Below are 19,113 nucleotides of genomic sequence, written 5' to 3' on the forward strand. Positions count from 1 at the left end.
AGGTTATGTATGAATGATAGCCCTCTCAAATATGGGAATAACAGCTGCAGTACTGACAGCCCTACTGTTCCATTTAAGTGCAATGTTTACATTTGAGTTTACCTGAAAAGATAATATAAAGGGGTTTATGTACTAAAAGGCACATTGGGCCTATTAACTAAGATTAAAATTTCTATTTTTGTCATGAATTTCTAAAAATATGTGGGGTTTGTGTAAAAACCCTGAAAAAATTCTAATACAAAAATTCACCAAGTAAAAGCTGCCAAGGTCCTATAGAAGTCAATAGGATTGTGCTGATCCTATTGGACCATTTTTAATCAGTTCGGCCTTTTAGAGGTTTTCTGGGGGGTTTTTTGCTAGCAATTATCCAATGTTTGAGATTTTCGTAATTTTAAAGAACATCATTTTTGTTCATGCTTATATTCAGATCATTTTATTAATTACATAGTATTTAGTTTTAGATAAGTTTATTTGTGGTTCTAAAACCGCTAAAATGAGTTTAAAAGCATCTTTAAAACATCTTATTGGTTGCTTTGGTTTACTGCACCTGGGCAAAATTCATCCCTTTTTGTTATATATGGGGGAATAAATGTAATAGTTTTTTTAGTTAAAAGAGAGAAGTGATGGGATAAGTGAACACCCCCTAATCTTGTAGGCAATAATGAATAATATATAGTACTGGTTTTACTTTGGACTAAAAATTATTATCTTTAAAATGGTCCCTTTATTGGAGCTCCCCATAGATTTGCTATGGTCCCTGTCCAAGTTTCAAACGAGAGGTGGGCATGTTCTAATGGTCCCTGCCAGCGGCTAAGTTGGGGGTGACAACCAATCACAGCCCAGTCACACAAGCAAAGACAGGATTCAGTTGCCTATTAGGTCAGCCTAGCTTCTGATTGGTTCCCAACCTACAGTGCAGTACTGCTGGCTCCCCTGCTTAGTCTGGGAAAAAAGACAGCAGGAAGTGGAGCAGATGGGCAGGAATAGAATATAGATAGTAGAATATCTATCTGGTGATGTTTTCAATAAACCAACCCAAAACACTACTTTTTCAGCACATTCCTTGTATATTTATAAGAGCACAATGTACTGACACAAATTAAAGTTCCCTTCCAACAAAATTAAATTAAATTGCTGGTAGGAAAATAAATGTGTGTGTGTGTGTGTATATATATATATATATATATATATATATATATATATATATATATATATATATATATATATATATATATATATATATATATATATATATATATATATATATATATATATATAAATATATATATATATGTCCAATGGTACCTGCACTCCAACCACTTATGCTTTCACGGGTGCTTGGTAAAAAATTATGTATGTGTAGTCTGGGCTTCAGTTGGGAGGTTAAAGTGATACTGACACTAAAAAATGAATTTTGGCATATGAATGTACATTAAATGTTACCTATAGGTCATGTTGATCATTTTTTGCTGAGAGGTTTGTTTTTGTAAGTAATTGTTAGTTGAAGTTCCTAAGCCTGACTCTCTGACACTCTGACTTTGCCAACCTGACTGTCCCATCTCAGCCTGTTAGTTACAGTTTCTAATGCTAACGGACTCCTGCTGCACAAATATGGCAGCCCCCTCATACAGGAACATGGGGGATCAGACAGGTAATGCAAAAGCATCATGCAAATACTTTATGGCAAAGTTAGAAGTAGCTTGCAAAGCCAATATTATAATAGATGTAAAAAAAAGTTTAATTTCAGGTGTCAGTATCTCTTTAAGCTTAGGGATCGTCATAAATTATCAAAACAGCACAAGCCAAATGATATTTGCCATAGAAGCTGAGACTGATTAATAATCAGAATATGCAGACTGCACTGGGTCTGTGAATATCAATCTCTACACGGTCGCCAGCTACTTTTCAGGGAAACAAACAAAACTGCTCAAGTTCAGGGAAGTAAGGTGGGGGGGCTTCTCCCTGCCATTTGAAAGTATAATTGTTTCCCTTCAGAGCAGTTAGGGACCGTCTGAAGTTTCCTATCTGCAGCAGTCAGAGCAAGTAAAGAGGAATTTCACTGCATACAGTTAGGTTTCTTATAAAAACTATACACATTTTTTAATTAAAGTATATTGGTGATAGATTTATTTTTCATTACAGTAAAAAGGGGATTTTAGTTTTTTGCCTTTCATTCCCTTTAAGTATTCATTCTGAAGGTATAGTTTTCCTTTAAAACAAATATGCCTCTAAACCTGCATTCCACTACACCTTTCTTGCAGAACCATGGAATACATCTATACATTCAGGTCAGCAATCTGCATGATGCTACACCTTCCCTCAACCATTGCATTTGAATCCGTTTTGTGAACAGCCCCATAGAAGCTTAATATGCTGTGTCTCATTTGCAGTGGAATATGTCCAGAAGGCACATAGTCAAATGATTAGAAATGCAAGATTGGGGAGTAGTAAGACATGTTTAAACTGTTCTACAGAAATGGCAAGTATTTGCATGCTTATTATATACACAACACACATTTTTGCTTTATTTGGAAGCACATTCCCTCGTGGTCACCATCCCCTTCAGGCAAGACTGGATTTTTAACCCATGCAAAAGCCTATGGATTGGCCTCATGGAGTAGAGCTCCCATAGAGCAACTTTACATCTCTGGGCTAAATTGTCTCAGGTTTGCAGTAATAAGATTTGTATAAAAAATGCAATCACCTTTTTTGATGATGTTAAAGTAGATCTAAAATCAAATAATGAAACTTCTACAATAAAAAAAAATGAATGCATATTGCAAAACTACTCAGAGAAACACCCTAAGTTTACATCAGTTCCTAGTTTGGGCTTAGATCCCCTTAAGCGTAGACATGTCTTTAAAGGTTGGCTTGGTAGATTCTCTGTCTACTGGGAATAATAATAGATAAACTATGAGCCACCAACGATGCCAGAATGAGGTTCTGCTCCCTCGTTTTCTAAGCCAAGAAATGTATGCTGATGCGGAGGATGGCCAGGGGTTAGGGTTTAGTTCTCCTTTAATAATGTAAACATCATGCAATATCGATAATGAAGACCAGTTAGAAAGGTGCATAGACTCTGCCAATTTATGAAATATTAAAAGTTTATGAACTTGCTCTTTAAGTTAGCATCAGTGCCTAATTATCCATACACTAGAGAGAGGGGTAATTCAGTGAAATTAACCATAGGCAAGGTCATTTTTAGTTGATTCAAACATAATGTCCTCCAATGTCTTTAGTGTTTGTCCCCTTGTCCAAATCTATGGTATGTAGTGTAGGGGAAGGTGTAGTTATATTTTACCACTAGAATGTATGCCCCTTTTATGCAGGAAAATATTTTGTCTGCCATTGAGCACTACTGTCCAATTTGTTGCTTAAAATAGAACACAAGGAAACACTTCTTTAAGTCAGTAGGGATTAAAAATAAATTTCAGGTCATAACAGGGAAGGCAAATAATGGGTGCAATGTGGGTGCATCCTACTTTTCTAAGCCTACATGAATTAGTACAACTCTCTGCTGCTTTCATACAGTAATACTTCTCAGCTATATCATATTTATGATCAAGTGATGTCTCCCAGATCCAGCAAAACAAATGACTGCAATCAGATAAGAAGTAGCTGTATATACTTTTAATTGTATATACAATACACAAATAGTTTTATTCTATCCAGTTTTAAAGATTATTTTTATCATTCCCTTTAAATTCTACACAAAATGAATCTCACTCTTCCAAATATTCTGCAAACATCCAATAACTGTTGCCAATACATTCAAATACTTTTTTTTTTCCCTTGAAATTTTAAGAGTAGTTTCTTCAGCCTTAAACCCACACAGGTTTTAAATATATTCACAAATATTCAAAAAAATACTGCTGATTATATTTCTAGTCAAGTACCGCGAGAAAAAAATATTATTAAAAAAAATATTCCACTTTGTCTTCTGTGTCCAGAAAGATATTCAGTTCTTTACAGCCAGAAGGAGGTGGCGTTATTAATGATAATGACAAAAAAAACCACAACAGATAACATTTAACACCAACATGGAACAAGGCAGGTGAAGAACATATGGTATAGATAATGCACATAATGTGATTTTATACCACACAGTTATCCCATTCTAATGGTTTATGAGACAGATGGCACTCAATAATTTGATAATCAAGGTTTCATAAATAAGGTTCACAGCTGCAGCCATATAGCTGTAGCTATAGTCACAACTGCAGCCTTCTAGTACTCCCATATTTAAGCCATGTATTATGGCTTTACTTCCATATTTTGGAAATTTAGAAAAAAAAGTAAATTTGACCTATAATGTTCTAAGTATGGATAATTCCACCATTGGCTATATTTTTTTAGTAGATGGTACTACTCTATACTGTATGAAAAACAGTTTTCTCTGACTTTTATGGTGGTGGATATGGAGCTACCAAACACAGGGACTTTGGGGACCCTCTAGGGGTCATTAACAAAACTCTGGTTTCCAATGCTGAAGCGCTAAAGGAAGTATGAGTACACTTCTCGCAGAGGAGGCACAACCCACAAAGGGGCACTGTCCTTACCAGTCACCATATGGCAGACATTCCAGATTACCCTAGCAAACATCTCGCATCCTGGGGTAATCTGGAACGTCTACCATAGGGTGACTGGTAAGGACAGTGCCTCTTTGCGGGTTGTGCCTCCTTCCGCTACCTAACTTGTGCATCTGAAGGAAGCATAATTAATGGGATGGGTAGGGGGTTGGAGTGGGTATGCCCAGGAGCCTCCCCTTTACTAATACAGTGCTGACTAATGGAGTCATTGCTGTATTTGTGGGGGAAGTACATGGTTAGGAAACACTTTTTAACAATATTTTTTGCACTTTGTGTCGAGCTTCGCAAATGACCCCTTCTGTCTATTGTTCCCACCATTCATTTTTTCTGTGTGCTAAACTGCTTCCACTGCAGTTTAATGTCTCAACATATGTTGGGGGTGTGTACAGGCCCAGATTTGCAGTGAGGCCATAAAGGCAGGGCCTAGGGCAGTATGGCGATCTGCTGCAAGGGTAGTTTGCTTGATTTGGCACCTCTAAGCGCTAGGCTAAGTGCTCCTTTATGGAGGATGCAAATGTGCTCCATCCTGTAGGAGGGAGGGGGCGCCGGAGGATGCTGGCCCTGGGGCTTCCCAGGGGTAAATCCAGCTGGGTGTGTAGTTTAATGTTCCAACAATGTGTATTGGACTATTTAATTGGAATGGCCCATACTTAATTTTATAAGGCAAGTGGGAATGTAGAGTATGTATAGTCTTCATGTTTACTGTTATATTAGTACCCTATTATGTGGGAATGTGTTTTCTGAAAACTTGGGTAGCATCCAGTATATATAGTTTATTAAAGGTTAAGGTAAAATAACTAATGGCACTGAATAAACCAAAAACAATCAGTCTAATAAGACCCGTGCCTTCCAATATGACATTGTACAGGTACTGAGTTTGTGTCTGATTTTATATTTTACCTGTACTAATGATATTAGCTTGCCATGTTGTTTAATTCCAATAGCTCCTGACAAGGGATAATATGGAGATTAATACTCTTGTGCCATTTTAAAATGATATATTAAAGATAAATATAATAAATGCTTGTAGCACTAAAATGTGTGTAGTAGCTTAAATCTATCAGCAGTTAGGCAATCGGTTCACTCTATAAACGAATAAATACTGAGGGTATGAGAGGCTACCACATAACCTAATAAACAGTGCAAGTCAATGAACTACTGGTAAACTACAGAAAAAATGATTAAAGAGTTGCACAGTTTAAGTCAAGGATTTTTCACTGAAAAAAATTAAAAAAAAAATTATTTATGGGAAAAATTATTGTGTGGTATAAAAACACTGTTACCTAGTAATTATAACAATAATAGAAATCCCTTTTTAACTTATAAGTGGACTGCAATAAACAGACAAGTATGGTGACAAGACATAACTGCCAAAGACAAACAGGCAGACAGTGAAAGCATTGCAAGGCTTCGGCTATCACTGGTATTCTGTCATATGATCTATGATCTTAAAAGGAGAAACTTAGATAATCTGATCCCAACAATAGGATGGCAGCTTTGTTACCAGCAGAGCTTTAGCTGATGCTTAGTTGGGGGACTGGTCAATGACGTTTCATGTATGTAAGAAGGAAAAGTCTCTTCATTACAATATTGCCACTTTTAAGTCCATAGGCTGTAAAGTTGACTGTACCATTTGTGTAAGCAAGAGCTTTTGTTAGGCCCTCTCTATGGTACGCATACCCAGTATGCTAAAAAAAAAAAAAAAAGTGTCTTTTTAACCTAAAATTCCTTTTAAAAATAAAAATAGCTTGAAAAAAGGCATGGAGCAACATTGTATCTGCTCTCGCAAAGAGCACTGAAATACAAAGTCCGACTCATTCTCCATCCTCTTTTATTTCAACTATGTCTGTAAGCTCTTCATTGTGCGGTAGGTCTGTCATTGCAGAGTCTTCTCCTTCCACGGCATTTTCTGTCTCGCTCTTCTTTTTCTAGAAGGCGTCAAGAGAAACCATTAAAAAGGTTGAGAACACGATCAATATCCCTGGATCATACAACTGTGATTGTAACAATTTTTGTCTTAATAAGACTTCAGCAACAGTTTTGAATTGCATTCTGTTACTGCATCATGGACACATTCATATTTCACATTTCTCCTGCCAGTGGGGAAGCAAGATAAACCTTTAACAAAAAGGTGGAATTTTTGTATTGGCACCTTTCAGATTCATTATTGTGTTAAAAATACTTATACATATTTAATATTTAGTGTTCAAAGTAATGAATTTGTAAGAACATGACAACTAATATATTATTAAAAACTCTGGTAATACATCTATTATTTTTCTCGCATTAGAGAGTAATTCTTACCTGCTTTCGATATACATATAATGATGCAATAGCAACCATGGTAGATTCTCCTACAAAACCAGCTAGAAGAGAACCTACACCTAAGGTGGCTCCATGGACCCTGTGAATATCAAGAAAAAAAGCTTTATTTACTAGAAATACAATGCAGGTATTGTTTTCTAAAGTTATAATAGGACCTTTATCCCTGGACCTTTAGACAGTACTTTATCCCTGACATCCAAAAAAACCATTAGTTCTGCAGTTCATTCTGTTATACAGCTGGTTAGCTGCGATTCTTGTTAGCTCTGACACAGAAGAGAAATTCCTGCACCTCTTGGAGAAACCAGAAAACATTTGGTCTAAAATTAGGTCTATGTCCTATAATGCCACTGCTTCTCCCTGACAGAAGACAGACACGAATAATAGCAGGTTGCAGTTTCTAATTTAGGTTCAGCAGTAAGACATACAAATGTTCATATCACTACATAAGTACATATTATAGGAGAAAAAAGAGTAATCATGATTTTATATTAAAGTATCTATGTGGATCTTTCATGCATCCCACCCTGGGTTGCAATTTAGATGTTTTGTCAACATCCATGCTGCTAACATATTGACTTATTTTAGGCACCTACAGATTGCTCTTCAGTCTGGTGTCCACCATATCTCATAAAATTAGTATTTAATAGAAATCATATCAAAATTGGAAGGGGTAGCTAGAAAGCCTCTATTGGCTAAATCTATAACTTAACCAAAAATCCTGCAGAAAAGCATTGAAGATCTAACCTTGAAACTTTTCTTTTGAACCACATACATTTAGAATGTGTGCGCTACTGATGCAAGTGTATTGTGAAGCAGCAGTCCATATACAAATAAGGTCATAAAAAACTATTCAACAATTTATATTAAAAAGCACCTATAACCCTGAGAGTCACACAAAGATCATGAGTCATGATTTCTAGCCACAATCACTCAATGTGTGTCACCATAATGTCTAGAGTTACTGGAAATTGTTGTGCATATGTAGGTTCCTGGTCAGCCAGTTCTGTTGTAGAAAGCAGATTTACAACTGCCCCAGCAAAAGATTTTTGTTCAGTGTAGGGATTATGACTGTGTACATCAGGTGGATGTGGTTCCAGATATGATATCAAAGGTATCAAGGCAGAACAGATAAAGAGGAAAACCTCAACGTTATAAACTGTTTGTGATCACCTAACCATTTACAAAGGTATATCTAAGCCTAGGCAGAACTCCAGACCCTAAACACTGAATGTATTTAGTTGGAACAATAGCAAATGTGTAGATGCAGTGGTTAAAAAGGTGAATTAAATAAAACGCTGCTGTCACACAGCAATCTTACACGAGTAAACATATAATTCCTCCAAAATAGTGCACATAACATATAAGCTGATTTGCTACAGACATAGATAATTATAGATAAGTAATTTACCCCAAGTAAGGCAAGACAATAAGACTAGAGATGAGGACGATAATTCTTAAGATTGAACTTGGTGCCAACACGAATGTTTTCTTGAGAGTCATCAACCAACCGGTTAGGTGTGCTCTCACAGTCACTGTGTAAATGAAAAAGGAAAAAATCAAAAAGACTAAACTCATGGACCACAATCTTTTTCTAATAACTGGGAAATACTGCCCAGCTAGGGTTCCTGAAGGAGACTTATTCATGCAATATTGCTTTACTGCCTTGTTTTTTTAACCTTGGCTGCCCAGAATGCATTAATTTGTTGACGAATGCTAGGAGCTGTAGTACAGACATCTCTGGGGTCCCAAGATTAAGAAAAAGAAGTCTACTGGTAAAAAAAATACAAATGCAATAAATTCATGGAATTGTTTTATATTACAACCCCCAACTCAAATAAACATAGACATACATATACCCCTAATTATTCATACTCCTGACAGACAAGTGACAGAGAACGGAGTGTGTTGTGGTATCGGATGCACTGTGACCGGATCTCCTCGGTCTATTTGTTGGAAACATTATAAAGGGTTTAGCAAGTAAGGTTTCCTTATTTAAATACAAAGGTAATCTTGTATATGTGTAAATCTGTTTAATCAGATTAGACTATTGCTCGTTACAGAAAGCCTTGGGTAGATGAGGTCCAATGTGGATAAAAGTTCCCCTAGGCCATAGTGTCAATCAGTCAATCAACAATTGTTTGATAGATACCACTTTAGGCAAGAAAACAGTAAAAAAAACAGGAATCAGAGCCATGCAACAGCTGCAAATGCTAATAAGATGTAGCAAACGTGGTTTTAAGTTTTAGTTAAAAACTTAAACTCTAAGAGACAGAGAAGAACTGGAAAATGGACAGGGCATTGCATTCATTTTTGATCAGATTTAATTAACTGATAAAGGAGAGGGAAAGGTATAATCACCAGCAGGTGTCATGCTATCCCACCAGTGATTTTAATGAATTACTTGAGACCTGGGGCCAGGGCTCCTATTTAGTGGAAACTGCACCTTCCCAGGCTAATTCTGGAGAAGCACCATGTTACAGTCTTCTTTCGCTTCCCATCTTCTCTTTGGTCCCAGGCTGGGTGTTCATGCATTGCAGAGTTAAAAGATTGTGTGACACTACTACATTATTACCCTGGTGCAGTTTTTAGTGAACAGGAGCACCAGCCCTTGATGATTATAATCACTAGCCATTGACCTTTCCTTCTCCTTTAAAAGGGCTTAATGGATTGGTTTTACTAATAAAATAAGCACATTGTAGGAATATAATGCTGCAGGACAATTCACTGAAACTGGAAGAAAGGAGATTTCACAACTGGTTAAGGGATGGTTTTGGGAGGGTTGTTAAATAACCCATAAGGGTATAATTGACTTAAACTTGTTAAAAATCACATGGTGTTTGGCTTGATGCTCCATTTGCCCATTTTATCTTGTTAATTACGCCCCTTAATCACAATTACTTGACATTAGTCTTACCTGGTACTGGGAAGAAGGAGAATATTCTCAATGGAATCACACACAGTTCAGCAAATGCAAAATCTACTCCAATTATATCAACTAGTATCTTCTCAGACACATTAGGGGTCCAGAACATCACAAAGCAGAGCTGAAAAAAGACAAGACATAGCAGATTAAAGAACCATTCTCTGGACATACAGTACCTCTGTTGTAGTAGGCTTAAACAAATATGCAACCATGAAATATTTAATGGGTATTGTTGTGCTGATTTATGTACAACACACATGTAACAGGAATTTTCAAGCCTAAGAGAAAACAAAGTGAAGGCCAATTGAAGATGAATTCTTTCTACTTCATATTAAAATATTTTTTAAGCAAAAAACCCCTTAAACAATAAAAAACACAATACATACTAAGACAACTACAATTGCAAATCATTCTTCAATATTCATTCTTTATCGAGTATGCAAATATAGCAGTCACACAGTGCTGTAGGAGACATGACTGATGTGTGCCTTCCAAAAAATGTAATGCTGACCAATATATTTTTTTAAAATCCCAATGCAACAGTAGGCATTGTAGCCAACAGAATGACTTATTGATTTATGGTAGTAATAGTGACAAGCAGTGAAGCAGACACATATTGTACACAAGAAAAACTAACAATCTATTACCTATTAACAAGTATTATTGACACATGATCTTCCATGCAGGGGCAGATTCATGTACAGGCTACACTAGGCTATATACTAGGGGCCCAGTGTGATCAGGGGCGCATTTCTAATTTCTTTTTTTTTAACATTTACTTGCACTGTGCACCTGCTGGGAGAAGGCGGACAGGATACATACAGATCCAGTGTCATCACTGGCGCACGCTGAATTCAATCCAGAGTTCCATGTGCCCATGGATACTTGGTGTATCCAAGGCCAGTTTGTGACATTATGGAGCATTCTCACAGTCCTGATGTGAATGTCACGCTTACTTTCCTGCAACCTCCCACAATATGAGGCACAGAATTTTACAATTCTTTCAATAAAAGCAACATTAAGCAATTGTTTCTTTACATAATGTCTATAATATATGTGGTTAGGGTTGACACCTGTCCAGATTTGACCTGGACAGCTCGGTTTTCAGAAGGGCTGCATGGGTCAAGATAAGGCCGGTTTTCAAAAAGGGAAAACTGGGCAGGATCCCCCCTGATTGACATAGCCCTGCCAACAACATCACTGACCCACCCTGGTGACATCATGGCCCTGTCCCCTGCCTGGATCGTGAGCCGCACAAAGGTGGCAACCCTAAGGGGCAAATTTACTTATCTCTGAATTTGCGCTAGGGAACCTTAATAAATGTGTTCTAATGCCCTACACATGTGCCCACAGTATAGTTTAGGTGCCATATGTTATCAAATGTATGGGGGAAGGAGGGTACCCATTTTCAGCCTATCACCCTTAAAAAAGTAAAAGACGCCAGCGTTTTTTGGCACTTCGAAATAAATTCAACTTTTTTTGGACCAATCCCTCTATTGCACTTCTCCTGGTCTGAGGTAGTGAAGTAAAGTCTGGTGCAAGAGGTAACATTCACGAAAATCCACAACTTAGTGAATTAGCGTAGTTAGGTCCCTTTGCCATAGCGCAACTTCGCCTGGCATAAGTGTGCGAAGTAGCACTAGAGTAGGTCACACTGGCGGATTTTCGCTAGCTTTAGCCACTTCGCCCTTTAGTAAATTTGCCCTATATGTGGTGTTTGTACATATTTAAAGCTGATGGGGTCAGTTTACAGCACATTTTTGAAGGACAAGGAAAGTTAAACTAAGGAAGTAGGCTAGAAATGTTGTACATTATGTTTTGTGCTTCTGTACCAGCCCAACGCAAACACAGCCCTTTTGCAGTAAAGATCTATGTCTCCAAAGATGCCTCAGTAGCTCCCCATCTTCTTTTCTGCTGATTCACTGCACATGCTCTGTGCTGCTGTCAGTTAGGGATCGACTCCTGTGACAAGTTTGAAGTCCTGGATCATTGTTGCTATTGACAAGCTGAAACTTTAGTCTGGTGCAATAAGTTCAGTATATAAAACATGGCATTTTTAGCCCTATTCATTTTTAGGGTTTACTTCTCCTTTAAGTGGTGCTAAAAATGAAGACTGTGCTTAAAATTACTACAATTTACTATGTCTATCCTTTTGTCTTTGCTATTTAAAAGGAAGAGGTGGAATGCAAAATATAATACTTGCTGTGGTATTTGGCCTGTAATAAAACAATGTAAAAGCTCAGTCTCTGTAATAAAAACAAGATGACAAAGACACTGCCGAGGCAGGCCACTAATAAACTACAGAAAGTAAGTACTTTAGTGTGGTATAGCATGATAATCAGCATGGAAAACCTTGAAAAAGGAACTGGAATGTTATGAAACCATGGTATGATTATCATTTCAGTCAATAAAGTCATCACCTTTACATCACTTTCAGGCCTGGATTTCCTACACAGGTGCCCCTAGGCTGCATGTTCCTAGAGCCCGTCCACCCACCTTCACGTGCACAACCCCTCCCCCGCCCCTACAATTTTGGGGCCCTCGCCACAGATCTGGGCCTGATCAGTATTATTGTAACTGTAGAGAGGGTGCAGTGCTGGGATGTGCTGTTTGGCAACAATGACCGACAAGACATCAGCTTACAATCGGTGCCAAGCAGAGCACAGTAGTCTCCTTGCAGGTGAAAAGACCCTGCATTATTTATTCTGCATTCATTAGCATTATGAAATGCTGCTGACTTATACTTAGCATGTGCCAGGATTCCTTACTGAAGCCGCACATTTGTACAATCTACAATATTTGATTCATTTAAAATTACAGGCATAATATTTATACACTTTAAATTCAGTGGGCTTTCAGTATACTGTATATACAGGTTTATTTTATTTGCCTTTTGTGTTTTCCTTTTCTACATTTTCATTTTAAACCTAGACATGCATACTTCTACTGTATATACTCTTCATTAATACCTTTACCATGTTTCTCCCTCCTATATCCTGAAAGGCACAACAATCTGCTACACTTTGTTCTTCAGTATCAATCCCATAACAACCATTGTCAATATGTTTAGTGGGAGACCCATCTATTTAAGGTCAACTTTTTGAACGCACAATTAAACTCTATTTCTCTAAAATCATGAATGCCATGAAAGATCTGATTATTAAAATGCTAAACAATGCACAAAAAACAGGAATACCTTTAAAACCTATCAATAAAATTTAGTTTTTTGGACAATTACTGGTGGAAAAAAAAATCCTCAAAAAATCTGAATGGTTACAAAAAAAGGTACGATAGGATCTGCACAGCTCCCATTGACTTCTAAAGGACCTTGACTACTTTTAGAACTTTCGTATTAGAGATTTTGTGTTTTTTACAATTATTGAAACTTACATTTTTTGAGTTTTAGAGAAATTTTTAAAAAATCACACATTTTTAGAGAAAAATATATGTGAAAAAAATCCAAATTATACTAAATCTATTTCTAGTTGGCCCCTTCAACAAAGAAGTGTATATAGTTACAGTATCTAGCAAATAAGGTTGAAAAAACACTGCAATAAGTTCAACCTTTTGTCTAACTAAACTCTGGTCTATGAAAATGTGACGTATTAGTAAACAATAAAGGCAAAAGCAGTTTTAAGCTGTGGCACAGCAGAGTTAATCTTTCCTATACATTAAACTCTGAGCTGTCATAGGAATAATCCATGCTTGCTGAGGATGTTGGGACACCAACAACTGTTTGGAGAACTACACAGTGACCATCACAAGTCTGCTATGTGACAGTAGCTTGTAAACATATCCTAATGAGTAAACAACAGAAATTCCATATTGTAAAGTAGTGGAACAAATATCCTTATCATTCAAATACAACAAATAATAAAAAATGAAGACCAACTGCAAACTGTCTCAGAATATCACTCTCTACACAGCATACAAACAATTCATTTTAGGGTTAACTACTCCTTTTTCTCTAACCCAAGGCTTGCCTGTTCTCCTGAATTCTAAATGACGCTTTCTTCTTGATTTCTGGACTGAGTCAATGGTCTGTCAAGCTGATACATCGAAGGCATATGTTTAATGTATTAAAGCATTTTTTTTTTAATTATGGAAGTACTTCAAAGCAAGTTTGGAAATTTGTTTTTTGCAAAATTATGGGAATGAGGTGCAGCTCAGGGCTGTACAGTAGTGATGGGCAAATAAATTCGGCAGGCATGGATTTGGGCGAATTTCTGCATTTCGCCGCCCACAAATAAATTTGTGAAACTGTGGTGAAATTCCGTCGGCATAAAATGTGCCACAACAAAAAACTGCGCTCATAAAATTGTTGCACAGCAAAATTATTCGGACGCCCATTGATTGAAATAGTCACGCATATAAAAATTGTCGCGTCAAAACTGGCGGCCGTCAAAATTGTTTGACGCCCATTGACTTCAATGCGTTTCATGAATATTTCGCTGTTTCATAAATTTTTCGGTAAATTCTTAAATTGTCCGGCGAATCGAAATGCCACTCTCGCATTCTTATCATCAGGATTGTCAGTGGTTCTTTTCGTGGCATTTTATTGGCTTGCTAAACTAAGTATGTGTGAACAGTAAATTCATAAAAGGCTTAACCACAAACACTTGTAACTCACTCAGTAACATTTGACCCTTACTACATTTACAAAGAATAGTGGCAAATACCAACCAGCTCTAGAAACAGGAATTTCATTGAGAAAGAGAATGCAGAAATAATATTCTGTTGCTTCTAAAGCTTAATAGAATTCTACCGAGCAATCTGTATGTGTGAATCTGCGTATTCTTTTACTTTCTCACAACGCATTCATATCTCCTGCAAGACTTGGGGGATTTCACACAAGTGTGTATATTTATTTTTAACCAAGGGTGAAATGTGTCAGGCAGTAAAATGTTTCTTGTCTGAGTTTGTTTCCACGGCAATAAGTTCAAACAGCTGCCAGTCAAGTGCATTCTTTCTCAGTGACAGCAACAATGACGTTTTATAGAAAGTTCTGCTGGGAATCTCGAGATATTTATATAAAACTCTGAAATTTGCTATGTATAATTGTTTTACTAGCCTGTGTTTTCCTACATTTATGCCATAAATAACTACTCTTTGATCTAGGCACTAATGTTAAACTATATAAATCTACAGTTGCCTCACAAAACATCAGATAAACATGGCTCAGCTTTGATTGTCTGACTCATAGTCATTATCTGCTCTGTGTAATAAACAATAAATCCCTCTTCTCTATTTCCATTCACCTGACTCTTTTTCCAGTTCTATTCTACTGGAACGAATTATGCAAAAACAGAGATACCGTGTGGCAACAGGCATGATCAGCAGTTCCACAATGATTCAGCATCTTTTTTCCACCCACATACACAGCAGTGCTCTTATAGAGAGAGTGTGGAAAACAGAGCAACTGAAGCAAATCACTGAAAACTGCATTGTTTCTGCAAATCAAGCAAAGCATATCTCAGAAGAATAAATGTGCATGAGTGCATGCCACAATCACAAGATCTAACATCTCCTCTCCAACAATACCTGCCCCTTCACAGTCACTGCATGTAGAAGACATTATATAAGTGATCCAAGGCAATCACTCCTCCCCATTTTTGCCCGATTGCCCAGGATTGCGACATGTAATTTGTTTAAAGTGGACCTGTGACCCAGACACAAAAATCTGTATAATAAAAGTCCTTTTCAAATTAAACATGAAATCCAATTTCTATTTTTTATTAAAGCATTCATAGCTGTTGTAAACTAATTTAAAATCTCAGCTGTCAATCAAATATTGTCTGCCACTCCTCTATGCCATGGCCATAGAGACGGGGCAGACAATTACTTTCACTTTCCATTCAGTACTTCCTAGATGTCCCAGCACTCCCCACATTCCCCAGTTCTCTTCAATGTTTAATTGTGTAACCAGGGCATGGGGATGGACATCAGGTCCCCCATTCTGGTGCACAAACAAGATTCTGAAATGATGCAAGACTTGCCTTAATAATAGTGTCCACAAAATTGCGCCTGCCTGCTTGCTATAATTATGAGTTCCCAGACTGAAGGAAACAAGATTCAAATAATTGACATTGTGTAGTTAAAGTTAATTTTGCTTGACTAATGTGATAAAATAGGATTTGGAATATTTTTTTGGGTGATGGATCCCCTTTAACATACATCATTTTTAATGAGTGTGAAAGCCAAGTCTACAGCTGGTTCTTCTACACCCACCTGAATGTGACCCTGAGTAAGTACAATCGTCTCTAAGAAGAAGACTTCTGGCACTCACTTTCCCGCACCAAAAGAATGATATGAATAGACATACATGGGTGTGAGAAACTGCTATGTGCAACATCGGTGAAGACATTCTCTTGCTTTTTTATCAGCAAATGTGTTTGCTAGAATACTGGGTCTCTTTTGCTACCCATGATCCATTTATTTACTTGGCAAATTGCCATATTTTACCCAAATTCCAGTTTTCTCCCAGAATACCATTGTCAAATTTGGTACCGACTTAGTTGCTTCTTTTTTGCAATTGTGTGAATGGCATCACTTCTAGTGCCCAAATTCAATAAAGGCATTCATATCTGATTCATTTGCAGCAAATCATTTATGCCCATGGATTAAAGATGCTACGGGATATGATATGCCTTTATTTGGCCAGTTTATTGCCAGAATAATCCAATAATACTATCCACAGTTCAGAGCTAACAAGTCACACATTTTGAAATAAGAAAATTAGTCTCCAGAATTTTTTTGTTAACTGTAAATTTTGAATGTTCCTATCTGAATTAGCCAAGGAAGTTATTATGAAGGAACCATTCAAACTATGATGTGCTGTTATATTATATATGTGGAACCTAAATCATGTATTACATGGACATTGAATTGGCATGTGTGATATTTATCTGCTACAATATTCCCTCTTATTCAACATTGTTTTAAAAGATAATAGGGTTTGATAAAAGTGTGTGTGACCATATGTGTTTGTATTTTTATGAATGTTATATAGTTGGTAAAGGAACAGATTGACCAGTTTTGCAGAGGGCTTAAATAATGCACATCTTTATGTACTTTTACAATAATAGATTTAGTTACATACAGATAACCAACAAAAAGAAAGGAAACGCCAACATAAACATGTCTAAAAAACTACTCTTTAAAATATTAATGTGCATTAAGGAGCCCATTTACTAACAACTGAATTGTGTTTTTTTTTACACAAATAACAAAAAATGTGTGGTTTTCCTATTTTTCTAAAAAGCTCTAAAAATTCAAGATTTATGAAGTGTAAACGCCACAAAAGCCTTTCATGCTAAACTTCAACAAATAAAAATGGTCAAGGTGCTGCAGAAATTTTCAAACCAATCAGAATGTTAGAGGTTTGGGGATTTTTTTTTGCTATGAATTGTCTGAAAATCTAGAATTTTTTGAGCTTTTCACAGTATTCAGATTTTTTTCAGATCGTTCAGGTCTTTTTTTTATTCCTTTGTACTTTCTATAATTTAATTGTGGTTTCAAAAACCTCTAAAACCACTAAAATCCGACCTTTTATAAATAAGCTTCTAAGAGTTGCCTTTAGGTCATGTTGATGGTATTTTCTACTGCGCATACGCAGCCGCACAAAGAAAGAGGAGGATGGAACATCGCTCTTTGGTGCTCACTGGTATAACCCCGGGCCGGTGCAGTTTTCTGCTGATAGGAGCACCAGCCCGGTGTTTCAGGTAAGTCAATACAATCACTTGGGGCTGCCTAACATTTGGCACTCCCAAGTGCTACAAGCCTTTACTTCTTTTTTAACAGGGCACTGGCCATTACACATGTCTGGAATTGCACAGCAGAGATGTTGACTTAAATACCTTCAAATTACAAGTTTCTTGGTAGGACATGCTTTAGGAAATAATGCTCAGTAATTATGTTATGTCAGAGCATTTTGCACCTATCAGGATACATACACTCTGCAGGATATGGTTCTCCAATTGACATTAAACTAAAGTGGCTGCAACTACTTGCATTCTGATGAGCATAGGAGCAGCATGCTGGGGTGCAAATAAACCATGTATTTAAAGTCTGTATTAGGCTTAATTTGCAAGAGATCAGCAGGGGTTAGCTACTAAAGAAAAAAAAATAATTGGGGCACTTTTGGAATGCAGATCCATGTTGGGTTCCATCTCAAAGTACCATACATTATATTATGCTGATATGTATACCATACACATAAAATAAAAGAAAGGAAACTTTTAACTTATTCCCCATTCCAGTGTAAATTATATTCCTAAAGCAATACATCAGCTAAATATATTATTTATTTTCTTTTAAAGGTTTCCCATAGAAAGCCATTTCACATAATCAAGGCTATTAGAGGGAAAGATACAGCAAAAACAATTCCAATCAATGTCCCCACTAAGCTTTTGTGCGCACACACACATTTTGAAGCCAGTGGTGTGCACAAATAATTTTGTTTGAAAACACAAGATTTTGCATTTATTATGAACTGTGCCCATAGTTTTTAAAATTGCACTCCCAAGTTGACTCCCAAGTTGAAGCCGCAAAGGATTCAGAGGAAACATCGCTGCCGACTAAAGAAAAACTACATATTGAATCTACAAAATTAGCCGGTTTAACCTACTAACTGCATTCTTCTTACCGTTAACGAAAGTGCCATACAAGCAAATGTGAAGTTTTTGATATGGGTTTTAGACACTGGGTTGCTGCTGTTCGCCAATTTACTGCCTGGGTTACTCTGCAAAAAAATAAACAGGTTTCTTTACCTTTACTCAGAAATATACAATTTGGCCTAGCATTTTATTGCTATATAAACAATATAAGTAAACCCAATTATACACAGTGTACATAAAAAGATATACAACTACTAAACAAGAAATGCATAAGAAAGCAAAGAGTTAAATTAATCAAATATAGCCTGATGGTTAAGATAGGAAAGTTATATCTAGTGTGAGTGGGACATTTTTTATAATGATTGCTATTTAATTAACCTAATATGTTTGAGCAATTACATATTTGTTTTTGTGTGTGAGTCAACAACTGCTGAACTCATAGATGAAGTGTTTTTTGTCTTTATGGGGGTCCTGAAGTGATGAGTGATGAAATAGGGCTGCTAATGTACTGGTTAAGTATAAACATATTCAGCCACCTGTCACATTTAAAATAACTCTGCTTCATATGTTATTTTTAATCAAATCTTATTGTTTTGTGCAGATGAGAGAGGTTGGAGATACCTTTCCCAACCTCTGTGCTATTGTGTTTAATCACCATTTG

The 19,113-nt window shown here is 36.7% G+C and overlaps 1 protein-coding gene across 1 annotated transcript in view; it reads right to left on the reverse strand.

Moving 5' to 3' along the window:
• Positions 1–3,615: 3,615 nt before the first annotated feature.
• Positions 3,616–19,113, reverse strand: part of ankh.S (ANKH inorganic pyrophosphate transport regulator S homeolog) — an 83,367-nt gene continuing 67,869 nt past the window's right edge. The window contains 5 exon segments of the mRNA NM_001090455.1: positions 3,616–6,517; positions 6,894–6,993; positions 8,323–8,446; positions 9,829–9,958; positions 18,482–18,577. Coding sequence (NP_001083924.1) covers positions 6,404–6,517; positions 6,894–6,993; positions 8,323–8,446; positions 9,829–9,958; positions 18,482–18,577 — 564 coding nt within the window. The 3' untranslated portion in view covers positions 3,616–6,403.

The sequence above is a fragment of the Xenopus laevis genome, chromosome 6S (assembly GCF_017654675.1).
Source record: "Xenopus laevis strain J_2021 chromosome 6S, Xenopus_laevis_v10.1, whole genome shotgun sequence".
Lineage (NCBI taxonomy): Eukaryota > Metazoa > Chordata > Amphibia > Anura > Pipidae > Xenopus > Xenopus laevis.